This window comes from Mastacembelus armatus, chromosome 12 (genome assembly GCF_900324485.2).
Source record: "Mastacembelus armatus chromosome 12, fMasArm1.2, whole genome shotgun sequence".
NCBI classification, from domain to species: domain Eukaryota; kingdom Metazoa; phylum Chordata; class Actinopteri; order Synbranchiformes; family Mastacembelidae; genus Mastacembelus; species Mastacembelus armatus.
In genome coordinates this window covers 19,157,595-19,172,374 of record NC_046644.1, presented here as the reverse complement: position 1 = coordinate 19,172,374, position 14,780 = coordinate 19,157,595, and the positions used below count along the sequence as shown (strand labels likewise).

Here is a 14,780-nt window from a genome sequence, read left to right as displayed (position 1 = left end):
AAATCACATACTGAGTGTTTGAGCACATTTATTACCACCATGCTTCTCTTAATTCACTCATCAATAATTAGAAGGCGTCTGTCATTAAATGACATTTTCCTCCTTGACAGTAAACACACAGGAGTGTTTGAGTCGCTGCTTTAACAACAAATCAGCGACGTCTCCTCCTTACTGCACACTGGTAATAAAACACTGGACACACACTACGAGCTTTGAGCCCACGTGTTGTTGACAATAATCTAAAATTACAGTAAAAGTCGTCACCACAGAGACATGGTGAAATGTTTCTGATCACCTTCACGAGTGTCACAAATCACTGGAAATGTTTGATTCTTTGTACAAAAAGTAGTTTTCAGTGACAGGAGCATCTTCACCATGGATGTATTAAAGGAGCTGATGTATTTCCCCACAGTGACGAGAGATGTCTGAAACCCAGGTCAAACCAGACTTTAGTCCATGGAGGGTTCATATCTGTAAAACCTCCAGAGAGCTGAGAAAAACGAGGGGGGAAGCACCTGCTCAGCTTTTCTCTTTCCTGTAAAACATCCATGATCTTCCTTCACTCTGCCACAACACAAAAACATTTAATAACATAAACCTGAGTCTTTGAGTTTCACAAACTTTACAGTCAAGTAAAACGTGGCACAACATGTGCTGAGCACAGAACCTTTAGTTCAGGATAGTGGGATTGTGTTGGTATAGTGGGTTCACAACACCAGCTGTGTGTTTGTATACATGAGTGTGTGTGTGTCAGTCCAGTTCTTCCTGCAGGAGAGGGTCCTTCTCTTCGGGTCGAGTGGTTGCGTCGCCAGCTGGTCTGGAGCCACCGTCACAATTATTTCTCTGTCAGGACCAGAAAAACAAAGACCCTTAAAAATCTGAACGTCACATTAAGACACGAGGAGGTTTGCAGCTTACATCCTCAAACAAGCATTTAAAGCTATCGCTGTCTCATCACCAGTGTGACCTTTGACCTCCACCCTGCAATACTGAAAGACTGAAACTCTGTTTCAGCTGTACCAAACACCAACAACAACTTGTGAGTCCTGAGAATAAGCCTGGTGATATTCTACAGTTCTGTTAAAAATAAATCTCATGATAAGACCCAAACCAACACACCACCTCTGTGTGTGTGTGTGTGTGATACATCTTCACAAAGCTCCATCATTGCCCAGAAACTATAAAAACCCACCAGATATCACACTGCTGCAGTGTGTGACATGTTCTTCCATCACCATCAACACACACACTGTAGTTTATTCTGACTCAGGCCCACATGCACCGTCCTGCTGCTGAAATACACCAAAGTGTATAATGAGGCTGTATATTGTATATACTGAATCTACTGGATCTTCACTAGGAGCCAGTGAGCTGAGAGCAGCTACAGACCCAACAGAGAAAACACTGACAACAGTGTTGGTTTGGTCTTTTCATGCAGTGAGACTAAGAAAAAAAAGCAGAATATTACCAGCCTTATCTTTGAAATCACTGGTTAGAATAACCTGCATGAGTCACACAGACCAAAACAACAAAGAACAAATAAATGGAGGATTAATTAAACAACATCACATAGTGAGAATCACATAAACCCAAGAATTAATCCTGGAGGTGTAGAAAATAGGAAGGGAACGTTCATAATGTTCATGTACATAGATACTAGTTCATCCACTATGGCCTGTACACAGAGCCAACACTGAGACCTGCAGACAGGAATTAAATTAAAGAAATATTCATGTAGACGTTTTCTCTAAACACACTCACACTTTAAAAATGGATTTGTGTGATTAAGATCCGTCATGTGACACAGCTGCGTGAGCACATTTAGCATTTCTCTGTTAATTTGCTAAAAGAAAATTAAAAACCGGTTTAGTGTCTCACACTCACACATTCTCCCTGCAGGCAGTCACATCATGATGCTGACGAACAGCAGGCGACGCTGTAGTTTCCATCCTGTGAACTGGGTTTTTACCATAAAAACATGCTGCCGGCATTTGAAATATTTGAGTTATTTATGTAAATTTAGAGGAAAGTCCCAATTATTTGTCCTGTGGTTGTCTCCAAAGCTGAAACACACATGCAACAAAAGCAACAAAACATTTCTACGTGTGTGTGTGTGTGTGTGTGCCTTTGTGCATGCACCCACCTGAATCACTCATGACACATTTCTGCTGCCTGTCATGGCCATGTGAGCCTTTTACGGGCTCTTTGTCGGGCGCCTAAAACGTGACCACATCGTCGTACACGTCAGCCAATCAGGAAATACACAGACAATCGGCTGCTGGGTATGAGGGTGAAACCAGCAGCCTCGGGTTTTTAGTATCATTTGTGGATGTGCACAGAAATCAGAGCGTGATCCCAGTGGTTAATTAAAAGTTAATCAAATGCGGTTAATTTGGAGGACATGCGATCGGTTAATTCATTAATGTGATCAACGTGATCACATGGAGTAACTGGGTTTGTCTGTCTTATGGGCTGATTATGATTCAACGGCATCAACACTGAAATCTGTGGTACGAACAATAATGTTGAAATCAACAGTTTAATTTGCCTAACAGAGCAGGAGCACAAAGCTTTGTGCTTATTACCTAAAGTCACCCTGAATAAAAACGTCATTCATTTTGGAAGTGATGTCTTATGGCTGAAAAGGTGGAACACTGCACTAAAAGGTCTGCAATTCTAGAAAATATCCACCTGATTTGTTTCACTCGCTGCTGGAGCCTCATATTAACATCAAACTGAAAATGTTGAACTGTGGATTTTGGCCTCATCGCTTCCATCTCTTAAAGGCCAGTATCAGCAGGACATGCAAATCCTGCTGCAGGGTCTATAATGAACAGACCTGTTCTCTAATCCATTTAATCAATAACAGATTATCTTTATCTTGGTGCTGCATTTTTACACCTGCAGTAACAGTCAGCATGTTATTGCAGGAGTAAAAATGCAGCACCAAGATAAAGTTGATTCAAACATAAAATGGCCTACAAAGTTACAGTGAACCAATTGGAAGGCCTGCTGGGAACCTTTGCATTCAGCAACCATCAGGACACTCACCTGTCACGGCAGGTAAAACCACCAAACACTGAATTTGAATTATTTTTAAATCAATCAGCTCGTCGTACATCATCATCATCATCATCTCATCAGGAGAAACTGAAAAATCAGCTTTAAAAATCACTTGATTGAAAACAAATATTTGTTTGTGACTGAGGCAGGTTTACAAACCCCGGGGTTCTCCACCACTGCGGGCATCACTATCACATTTCCCTGAGACCTCTGCAAACATAAAGCACCAAAAACCACTTTCAATCATGACATCAACACCTGCCGCTCGACTGTGAAGGCGTGTTGGAGAAATCTAAAGCTCATTTCACACCAGACCTTAAAAACACCGAATGAAAACGCACATGAACCGGTCGGCAGAAGGAGTAAGATGAGACTCTAAGCCCTGACCTGTCACCTTGTCCTTCCTGAGAAAACAACTATCTGACATGTTGCTGTGACTGTGAGAGGAAACAGGCGTGAAGAGCAGCTGAGGCTTTTTACTCGGTCAGAGGAGGGTGGAGAGCGTCAGGTGTAGACATGCTGGTGCTGGAGTTATAGAAATACAGCAAAGCAGCAGGAGACACTGTGTGGAGGAGCTGACTCTGATGGACTGGATTCTGTTCCTCCTTCAGCATTAAAACACACACACTGTAGTTTCTTTGGACCTCATTGTGATGCTGCTACAGACCAGCTTATAATGCACTAAAAGCTGGTCTGTGGATTCATCCACCACTGAAAATAGTCCCCAGCAAATGCACAGTTTTAATAACATTTGTGTTTTAGAGGATTTACTGTGTGGAGATGGAAAACAGCAAAACATTTTTTAATCTACAATTCCCATTTTTCTTCATCTTATCCTTCATTGTGAAAAGCATGAGGACTGGAAACTAGACCAGGTTTCAGCTTTATTATCAGACTCATGGTGGAGATACAGAACCATGTCCTCACACAGATGTATAAGTCCAATTAAAGCCATGGGTATGTCTGTAGTTTTATGGATCTGGTCCCGACAGTGTATGAAAATGAATCGTGATGCTGCACCTGCAGTTTTAAAATTTCCCAGCAGCACTTTGTTGGACTATTTGCAGTGATGGGTCAGACGAGCCCAGTAAGAAACATAAATATAAATATAAACATAATTTTCAATCAGAGCATCTTCAGTTCAGCGTCTCCTGCAACAAGCAACATGCAGGTCGAACCATGACACACACCAGCCTCCATCCTGGGCGGCAACTTTACCTTCGCTCTGTGATGCACCAGGACTCCGAGTATTATCATCGCCAGGCCGAGCGCGATGAAGCCGTACTGCGTGTACTCCATCACGGCCGGGAGGACAACCAGGTTTGTGTGGAACGTAGAGACGATGGGACCGTCAATGTACCCACTCTACAGGGCCAGAAGGTCAAGTTAATGCAAGACGCCATTAAATTATGGTAATTCAAATTCCAGCCCATCAATTAATAAGCTATGAATAAACTTACATCTGTGCTGTGTCAATGAAAATGACACATAACAAATAAAAAGAAAGTTTCCAGATGCTGCACAAACTGCAGACCTTCTTTGAGAATAGGTCTCTGTTTAACAGGATGTTTTTATCCAAGATAAACTAAAATTCAGTGATGAACATGTAAAATGATGAGACGCTCCGATTAAACCCGCTGTGTGATTTCCTGTCCAGGCTGATACGATTGTTTGTGTGTTTCTTGCAGGACAGTTTGAGTCCAAACAGTTTTTGGCAAATTGAAACTCATTTGTGAAAACAAAGGCAAGGCAGCTACAAAATCCCATAATGCAGACACACAGTGTAAACACAGTAAATACAAAGTAAACACACCTTTATGTTCTCAATACAATGAACAACCTACCTCCTCAAACCAGATCATGGGCATCACCACCTCAGAAATCTTGCCAGTTTCTCTACAAGAACAAACACCAAGGCCACATCAGAACCAGTGAGAAAAACAGGAAATACCTGCATGTTTTTCATATAAGACGCATGAATACATGTAAATAACACATCACAATACACCACAAGGTTAATGGCGTTAATGTTACTTTGGGGAACGCGTCCTTACGTAATTCCCGACACTCTCTTCATGTAGAGGTTGAGCTGCAGACGGATGGACACGTTCAGCGGGACACCTGTTAGCTTCACAGACACATACAAAAATAACTTCAAATCTCACAGGTGGAATTAAAAAGACTTCAAAGTCAGTTCTTTACATTTGAGACTTAACTAGATCAACGTCTCCATATACATGTGAGCAAACAAAAGAAGGAAACTTGTTTCTATTCAGTTTTATTTGTGTAGCACCAAATCACAACACACACAATCATCTCAAGGCACTTTACAAAGACAAATCCCTTATGAGCAGCACACCGATGTCGGAAAAACTCCCTTCAACGGAAGAAACCTCCAGCAGAACCGGGCTCAGTTTGGACGGGCGGATAGATTTTTAAATCATCAATGATCCTGTTTTAATATCATGTTATCAACCACAGGATAAAAGTAAATTCAGGGCAACAGTAATATTTGATCAAACAATCATCAAGTGAAAAACCAAGTCCAACCAAGTCAGGATGTAGCAGCGAAACTCCAGAAAGTCCTGACCCCAGTAAGCCTGAATCCACTCCTTAATAATAACGTGCTTTGTCTTATATAAAGAACATCAGCTGTAGATACACAGATGTCACACGTCTTTATATAAATTGTGATTTCCCTTAATGATTAACTTCAGATCCACGTAGACTTTATCATGAGCTTCACTGTTTCCTTATCCAACCTGTTTTTCTTATTATCGGAGCCATAGACATTTTTTAACAAGCCTTGTCTGACAAACAACCGCAATTACGGAGAAATAGCCCAATTTCCAATTAGCTTATCACCGGGCAGATTACAGCCAAGATACGCCTGTGCTGAGGTTTACACTGCCACAGTTGCATAAGGTGCTGAATCATTTATAATTGAAATGGCAATGGACTTATCATCAGGACCCTGTTACTGTGTTATTGAACAGCAATAAAAACAGCCGACCGAGGCCACTGTGACACTTCTCAGGCTTTTTCTTCACCCTGACGAGAACAAACATTAACTTTAAACCTCATCATCTCAGTTTATCTCTTATCAGCACCAACAAATACGACCATAACCATTATCACCGTAAACTGGACTTGGTATTAATGGAAGAGCACGTAACGATGACGGCACGTTTCTCTACCTGTTATATATATACACATTTGCGAAGGATCCAGCTGCAGCACAGCGACAGGACCAACTTTGACCCGATGCATGTTATATATCTGCTCTTATCAATCAACATACGAGGCCCTGCAGCAGAGTTAAGCCACAGAGGCATTTTCTAATATACAACTAATAGTTTGATCAATATTTTAACAACTAATCCAACAGTAAATCCTCCTGCATGAAGGTGATTATGTTCAGCTTCATTTTGGCTGCTGTCAATTATACCGAGAAATGTTGCTCATATTTTGTCCATCACATTTAACTTTATACCAGGAAACAGACAAAATATCAGAAACACCTCTGAGTTTGAACTGACTCAGTCCGACACAGGTGTTCCTAATAAACCGACTGGGTCCGACACAGGGGTCCCTAATAAACCGACTGGGTCCGACACAGGGGTCCCTAATAAACCGACTGGGTCCGACACAGGGGTCCCTAATAAACCGACTGGGTCCGACACAGGGGTCCCTAATAAACCGACTGGGTCCGACACAGGGGTTCCTAATAACCCAACGGGTCCGACACAGGGGTCCCTAATAAACCGACTGGGTCCGACACAGGGGTCCCTAATAAACCGACTGGGTCCGACACAGGGGTCCCTAATAAACCGACTGGGTCCGACACAGGGGTTCCTAATAACCCAACGGGTCCGACACAGGGGTCCCTAATAAACCGACTGGGTCCGACACAGGGGTCCCTAATAAACCGACTGGGTCCGACACAGGGGTTCCTAATAACCCAACGGGTCCGACACAGGGGTCCCTAATAAACAGACTAGGTCCGACACAGGGATCCCTAATAAACAGACTGGGTCCGACACAGGGATCCCTAATAAACAGACTAGGTCCGACACAGGGGTCCCTAATAAACAGACTCAGTAAAAGAAGGATCCAGGCCTTCGCCCACACTCCGCTGTCAGGTTTTCTGTCCATGTTTACAAAAAGATAAAAACCTACTCGACCATAACCTACAATGTAAAGTCCATGATGCGTAATCATTCCACGTCTGCTCAAGATGCCCACACCAGGCGTCAAGGACAACAGGCACAATAAAACAATCCTGTACTTGCTCCTGACTGTGTGCAGACGCTTAAACAAAAACTCTTTTTATCTAAAAGTCACAGTCACAGTCTGTGGTTCTCCCCCAAAATAAAGACTTTCTGGGCATTAATGATCTCAAAGCCTGTAATTTTGGATGTTTGCATTGTTTTGTAGAAGAGAAAATCATTTTGCATTAGAACAATGTATTTATATATCATCATAATTATTAATCACACACTAAATCTCATGCACTTATTGTGTTTCACTCAGAAATGACAGAAGGTAAAGTCACTGACAGGTCTGCAAAATATGGCATCTCCACAGTTTAAATTAAATTAATGGTGAATTTACCAACAGTGATGGTGGAAATAGGTGCAGCTGTTCATCTGAACACACGCTGACAGCAGAGTCCCTCATTTGGACCTGATGATAAATATCAGCTGCCTTTGCTGCTGAGGAGGTTTGGACTAATTTCCACTTTCTCCTCCCTTTATTGTCCCTGAACGGGCCTTAAAACACATGGTGCATGAGACCACGAGGGACAGTTTATATCAGTGCTGCTGTTTCTGTATTTCTTCTGGGGCAAACCCTCCAATGGCTTCGTTAAAAAAACAAAACAACAAAACACACATGATTTCACAAAACTGAGCCGCAAAACCTCAGTAAATATCTTCATACAATCTGTTTCACTGTACCTGTCTCAGTGTGTGTGTGTGTGTGTGTGTGTGTGTGTGTGTGTGTGTGTGTGTGTGTGTGTGTGTGTGTGTGTGTGTGTGTGTGTGTGTGCGTGCTCACTGGGTGAATGTCGATGAAGAGGCCGTGCTCGTCCTCGTTGGGATTCAGACCCTGCACGAAGTCCAGCAGCACAGGATCCGCATTGAAGAAGTGAGGGTGAGAGATGAAGACCGGAGAGTCTGTGAAACACAAATTATCCAGCCGCACAAAAAGTTTGTGTTAATAAACATCAGAAGCATCAGATGCATCTGTCTAAACTAGCTCCTCATGTCATTTCCAGGGATTCGTCAGATCAGTTCACATGGTCTCTGTTACTGAACGAGGTATGTTCTGGAAAACTCTGGGTTCATGTTGTGAAACTCAAACTGCTGTTTTAATGTCGTGGATCTGAGTGAACAGATTAGTTCTGATGGATTCATCAATAAATCGATTAATCGTTACATCTTTTATCAAGCAAAAACAGCAAACGCTCTGATCTGAGACTAAATAATTAATTGGCTAATAAAAACAAATCAACTCTGATCACTGTGTGTTTTCATTCACATTCATTCACACGTGGATTTGTCGTCTGCACTCACTGTGGCGGCAGCTGCTGACGTTCAGCAGACCGGACTGTCTGCAGGGGCAGAAACCTTCGTTGGGGGCGTAAACGGTCCCGTTGGCAAACATGGTCGTGGGTGCAACATATCGATACAGAGGGATCCCCCTCATCTCGCCCGAACGCTGATAAACAAGCTCCAGAGATCTGGAGAACAGGTACAGCTCTGTGAGTTTGCAGGGACCAGCGAGGTAAAGACCTGAGGAGACGTCTCTTACCTGCAGGCGTCGGGGCTGTAGAAAGGTAACGTGCTCTCTTTGGTCATGAAGGGAGGCCACATCTGTCCAGCTGTTCCATTGATCATGTTGCACTGAGGAGTCCGCCAGTAGTTCAGCTGTTACCAGAGAGAACAGTGAGTCGGGTGTGAAAACCTAAAGAACCGGAGCGTGTAGGTGTTGGGGTGGAGCGTCACCTCGGTCAGACCGTTCCAGGAGTCGACCTTATGAACCTTCCTGATGTCGCCTCGTCCGGTGAAGACGGTGAACAGGCCGGTGTTGGAGTTATTGAACTACACAAAGACCACAGAAGTCAAAGCCCTGTTTAACATTCTTGGACGTGAACTGCCAGGAAAAAGAGCAGCCTGCCTGGTGTCTTCAATAAAGCTCTGCATAATTTGTAAATACCACCGACACCATGAGTCATGAGAGCTGGACACTGCACAGAGTGTGTGCCATATTTAAACACTCACTTCAGCAAACAGCCCAAACTTCCCGGATGACGGCAGCGTGCCAGGCAGGTATTTGTTGAGGAACTCGACCAGCTTGCTGTCGTAGCCCCACATCAGCTCCCCGACTGTCTTGGTCAGGAAGGGTCCCTCTTTGAAAGTCTTGAAGGTGGCGCTGATCATTAAACGCACCGCGTAGGGCAGTTTCTCCAACATCACGGCTGCCCCCTGAAAACACACAGGAGTGAAAACACAGCTGAGGACAGGCCTGTGTGTGTGTGTGTGTGTGTGTGTGTGTGTGTGTGTGTGTGTGTGTGTGTGTGTGAGTATTAATTTAATTTAATATAAAATCCTACCAGCACCAACATGTTTGGAATCGTCACAACATCAGACTCGTTCCCTACGGACATGGAGGGCTCGAAGTAGTAGCTTCTGTATTCCCTGTAGGACACCGTGTTGTTGGGATGAAACGTGATGTTGTCTTTCTGAATGTGCTTCCTGAGAAACAAACAAACCAATTAAACATTTGAGGCTTTTGTTTTGGCTGCAGCTCTGACACTGGCCGTCCATGCGTCCATCAGAGAACGTGTAGCCGTTTGCATCTTTAGGAAAATGAGTCTGACTGCGTTAAACTAATGAGGACTTTTTAAATAACATGAGGAGAATCTCCTGATCTGTATTAATGCACCAATGACTTTTAACACACGACTGGTTAGGATTTAAAGGTATTATTGACTTTAAATCATTTACACAGAGTCCAGGTCAACAGGCGCAGCTGCAGGATGAGTTTCTCCCAACTCTGCACAATAATCTCATTGACCAAATGTGATCAAATAAAGACAGCAGGTCTCGGTTTAGTTGGAAATAGCTGTGTACCTGTAGACATAAGGGCCCCTCTGCTCCACCATGGGCTTTTCTCCGTTCAGAACCTCCTTGGGGTTGAGGATGTGGAAGAAGTAGACCGACATGAAGAAGGGGACGGGGACGTCCTTCCACATGGTGTAGGTGAGCTCATTCTTTGGGTCGATCACTGTGTTCTGAGAGAACCACAACGTTTTCACTTTCATACACAGTAAAGAAAATATAACATCTGCAGATATTTCACATTTAGCTGCCAAAAAAGTTTCTGTCTGCCAACTAACCCTCTTCTCCCTGTTCACTGTGTAAGATATCAGTCAACATTTATTAACAATCCACACTCCCAAAATATGACGTTTACAGTAAGAAAACAACAAACAGACCTTCAGTCGGCTGAATCAGAAGAAGAAGAAGTACTGTATTCAGTATAGTATATATATATATATATATATATATATATATATATATATTTATACAGTGGATCATTAGATGCTTCAGCACCAGATGAGATTTGTGTTATTCATGTACAAAAGCGACTAAACACTAATTAAAGTCCTGTGATCAGAAGAGGAGACCTGAGTGTAAGTCAGTAAGTCCAGGTGAAATCAGTTTAATTAACTTTACACCTTCACTGTCTGGTTTTAAACAGCTGACTGCAAAGTTTGAATCCTCTTACTCTGGAAATGGCAAAAAGAGTAAAATGCACATTCAGCTGGAACCAGTGTCCCGAACAAAAAGGACCAGGTTATAGACAAATACTGAAAAGTTTCCATCCCTCTAGATAAATGAATTAAAAACATTTGCAGAAGCTGAGACACATTTTCACCATGTCAAGGTGCAAACTGCTTATTCAGACACAACCAAACTAGAATCTGTTTTTACCTTACCTTCACTATTTGGTCGTCGACGATTAAAGGTCCCACAAAACACAGGACCGTCCCAAAAACCAGCGTCAGGACACCGGCCACTATAAATCCCACACCGACTCTGGCTTTACTCACAGCCATAGCGTCTCAGTTTGCAGCCCGGGCTCGGTTTGTTTATGTCCACAGATGCAAAGTTGTTGTTAAACTGGGTCTTTGACATGAAAGAGTCTGCAACAACGTCCTCGACCTGCGGTCCGACCCACCTGTCTGCAGCCAGGGGACCAGTTTGAGCTCTAACGCCGATCATCAGCTCCTGCTTCTATAGTCGCCTTATTTATATTCTCTGGTCACGCCCCCAGCGCTCCGAGGATTCTGGGAGTTGTAGTGCGGGCACGTCCTGCACTCAAACGCCCAGAGTTAAATGTGGAGGGTGTTCAGAGGATTTAAGTAAAAGCAGCAACACAACATGTGAAAACAAGAAATCTGGGTTTGAATCAAGGTGATCAGATGATTTATTAGGAATCAATCATGTTTTAGCCTGGTCTAACACAAGCACCTGTTTATTGTTTAATAACTTAACTGCACAATGAAAAACCAGACTCCCTCATTAATCAAAAACTGAAAAGAATCAGTAAATGTGCAGAATAACCTGGACCTGATGCTGTGACTTACCTTTATTATCTGGTCGGTCATTACAGTTGGTCCCACATATGGAAGAACTGCTCCAAAAATCGCTGTCAGGACCCCTGTCACTATAAATCCAACAGCTACTTTGGATTTATTAACACGCATGATTGCTAATGATGTTCAGTCAGGCCTGAAAACAGAAGAAAACATTAAAATTAAAGATTATTATTATTATAATTAAAGATAAGGAATTTACATATTCGTACCTTAAAGCAGGCATCACGAAGGCTGGAAAGGAAGTGGCGTTCCACAAACTTAGAGGAAATTTTTCTAGCCTGGAAAAACAGTCTACTAACATATAAAAAAGCTCTCCGTAAAGCCAGAACTGCATACTATTCATCACTAATAGAGGAAAATAAGAACAATCCCAGGTTTCTTTTCAGCACTGTAGCCAGGCTGACAAAAAGTCACAGCTCTGTTGAGCCCAGTGTTCCCTTAGCTCTCAGCAGTGATGAATTTATGAGTTTCTTTACAAATAAAATCACAACGATTAGAGATAAAATTCAGCAGATGCTTCCTATACCTGCAATAAATGAATCTTCTACTACAGTAGCTCTTGAATCATCTGTAGGACCTCAGTTATGTTTAGACTGCTTCTCTCCCATAGATCTCTCTGAATTTACATCAGTAGTTGCTTCATCAAAATCATCAACGTGTCTCTTAGACCCCATCCCGACTAGACTGCTTAAAGGCACCCTGCCATTAATGAACTCATGGTTTACTACAGTAATGTGGTTTCTTGTGCCCATGTAAAAGCCGCCCGTGGGGACTTCAGTGTAACGGAGCTCCCTCAGGTCACACAGGAGTTCAAGTCCATAGACGAGATTGTCAAGTTCTCACAGCCAGAGTTTAATTTTGCAGATGGTCCTTGAATGAAGGAAACAGGATTTGTTGGTTTAAAAAAAGAAAGAAATAACTGCCATGTCTGAATGACAGGAAAGGAAACAAGGGCACAGCCGATGGTACAGGAAAGTCTGCAGAGCCTGTACCTGGATAAAAACTAAATCCAACTTCCAGTCAAACAACAAAGGTGCCAACAACAAAAACATAGACAACATTAAAACCAGATCCTGTATGTAGTCGGAGCTGTATGTAGCTGCCTTCCTCTGATTGTGCCTCTTACTGTTTGTGTAATTGAGTTCAGGTTTCATGGACTTCATTCAGTATAAACTCTTCCACTGAGCCGCCCATAGTATCTTAAGAATCAAACAACCCTGTCACTATTATTTCAGGGGGGGGTGTTGTGTTTTTCTGGGGGACAGAGCAACATGGCACTGACAGGGATTAAAAATAAACACACTAGCTGATAAGGAAAACCTGAAAATAAGATCCAGATGTGCAGACCAACAGTCTGAATGCGGATTTTTGGTCCAGATGTCCCATCTCAGTTTAGTGAGTTCACAAGGTTTATACAAATACCTCAACACAAAACAAAACAAAACAACAAGGGAAGAAAAACTTCCAGCAACAGAAAAGGACGAAGGAACATTTTCTGATTGTTTCTCATCCAACAGCCCAAAACCATAAATGTCGTGTGATGGTGCCGCGACGGGAAAAGTCAGAGGACCCGTTGCTGGACACAGTGGGCATCTGTGGAAAATGTCATGATAATCAATCCAGCAGGTGTGAACCAAAGAAAGAAAAATCATCTCTTCATGTCGACACCGATCATGCAGCTGCATAAACAGCAGAAGAGACTTTCCTGTCTGCATATTGAGACTTGTGGTTGTGCGATAATTCAACCGGGGAGCGTTTCTATCAAATGATGTGTCCTGATGAGGCTGCAGGACATAAAACATTAACTACGGATGCTTTTTATGGCCTCGCTGCTCTTTATTTCTGGATGTGGTGGATTTGCGCGATGAAGAGGTCTCTCACTGAGCGCACACATGATCAGGTCACACTTATCGAGGGGACTTCAGGACACAGAGCAGCAGCCGCCCACAGATCCTCATCTGACTTCTCTGTGAAATCTCTGGCCTTCACATCACTGTGGACTTTAAAGGCGAGTCTTGACTCCAGCATTATCACCCCCCGGAGCCCACATTCTCCTCACGTCTTCCTTCCTAAATGCTGATAGTGGCATCTCATAAAAGGGAAGTTTGAGCAAAAAGACCTCAAGTTTCGACACATCGCGTGACTCTGGACTATCATGTGGCTCTGGACTGATGTGTCACCTTGTGTCAACACTCAGTATTCAGGTGATGGACCAGTTTCTCCTATTACTCACCAGATCTTCAGATCAGGGTCATTTTCTGTCACACAAACCACGTACACACTCACATATGACAACGCTTAACTTTCATCACCCTGCTTCACGTATGTGGCAGTTTTAATTACTGGTTAACCACATTTTTGCTTGTGGCTGCTGAACAGAGCAACTTTTTCTTTTAGGCCTAAAACCTGAAAAACCTGAAGTAAAACGTCTACATTTCACATCCTTCTCAGATTAAACCCATAATAACTTTGTTGGCAGCAGCGAAATGAGTATTCACATCTTTGATACAAGTCAAAGCAGCAAAACTACAATACACAAACAACAAGGTTATGCAGATTGAGGGGAATTAAGTACTTTATATAAGTGGATGATCATTTTTAATGCATGAGGTTATGCACATTAATGTTCACATTTAGTGCAGCCCCACACAAACATTTGTTTTCTCTCTCTTGTTCCTGTTAATATTTATTTTGTCCAGGAAAAATGATTTTCAGTCTGTTTATAAAAGGTTCATTTAAAAAAAGGAATAAACATCTGTTTATTTTAGATGTGGCCTAAATAAGCACTACCCAAAGTTTCAGTGCTAAAAAAGTTTTTTTTGCAAAAATCTTCCCAACACAATAAAATGAAGTGTAAGGGTGTGAGTACCTTTGTTTGTAGGACTGATGCATGCGTGCGATCTAACCCAGTTAAAAATAACCCAGCATGGTCACATTCCTTCTGGATTTCATCACATTTTGCGTGAAAACACACTGAGATCCACAGAAACATCATCTTCCTTCCAGGCCTCTGTCTCTTCCTCTTTCTGTTTCAGCTGAGTGACGATAA

General features: G+C 42.6%; 1 protein-coding gene across 4 annotated transcripts; it reads right to left on the bottom strand.

The window, feature by feature from the left end:
- Positions 1 to 11: 11 nt before the first annotated feature.
- scarb1 (scavenger receptor class B, member 1) lies at positions 12 to 14,766 on the bottom strand. Of its 4 annotated transcripts, XM_033325490.1 has the most exons (16): positions 14,601 to 14,766; positions 11,720 to 11,864; positions 11,069 to 11,444; positions 10,200 to 10,360; positions 9,680 to 9,821; positions 9,348 to 9,551; positions 9,072 to 9,167; positions 8,878 to 8,993; positions 8,640 to 8,806; positions 8,122 to 8,240; positions 5,118 to 5,191; positions 4,908 to 4,959; positions 4,282 to 4,428; positions 3,223 to 3,273; positions 2,144 to 2,216; positions 852 to 1,957 (listed from the first exon to the last, which is right to left on the bottom strand). In XM_033325490.1, exons 3-16 carry the CDS (start codon positions 11,186 to 11,188, stop codon positions 1,881 to 1,883), a joined length of 1,599 nt encoding a protein of 532 aa, XP_033181381.1. In that variant the 5' UTR covers positions 11,189 to 11,444; positions 11,720 to 11,864; positions 14,601 to 14,766; the 3' UTR covers positions 852 to 1,880. The 4 variants fall into 4 exon arrangements, with proteins under 4 accessions (XP_026154090.1, XP_026154089.1, XP_033181381.1 ...); XM_026298305.1 differs by lacking the exons at positions 852 to 1,957; positions 3,223 to 3,273 and adding an exon at positions 12 to 843; XM_026298303.1 differs by lacking the exon at positions 3,223 to 3,273.
- Positions 14,767 to 14,780: the final 14 nt, after the last annotated feature.

What these genes read in the sequence shown, in the direction of transcription:
- scarb1 (XM_033325490.1), bottom strand. Translation starts at nt 11,188, where the DNA reads ATGGCTGTGAGTAAAGCCAGAGTCGGTGTGGGATTTATAGTGGCCGGT. An exon ending in TCGACGACCAAATAGTGAAG is followed by an intron (nt 10,361 to 11,068) that starts GTAAGGTAAAAA and finishes TGGTTCTCTCAG; the next exon opens with AACACAGTGATCGACCCAAA. An exon ending in TACAGCCCCGACGCCTGCAG is followed by an intron (nt 8,807 to 8,877) that starts GTAAGAGACGTC and finishes CCTGTTCTCCAG; the next exon opens with ATCTCTGGAGCTTGTTTATC.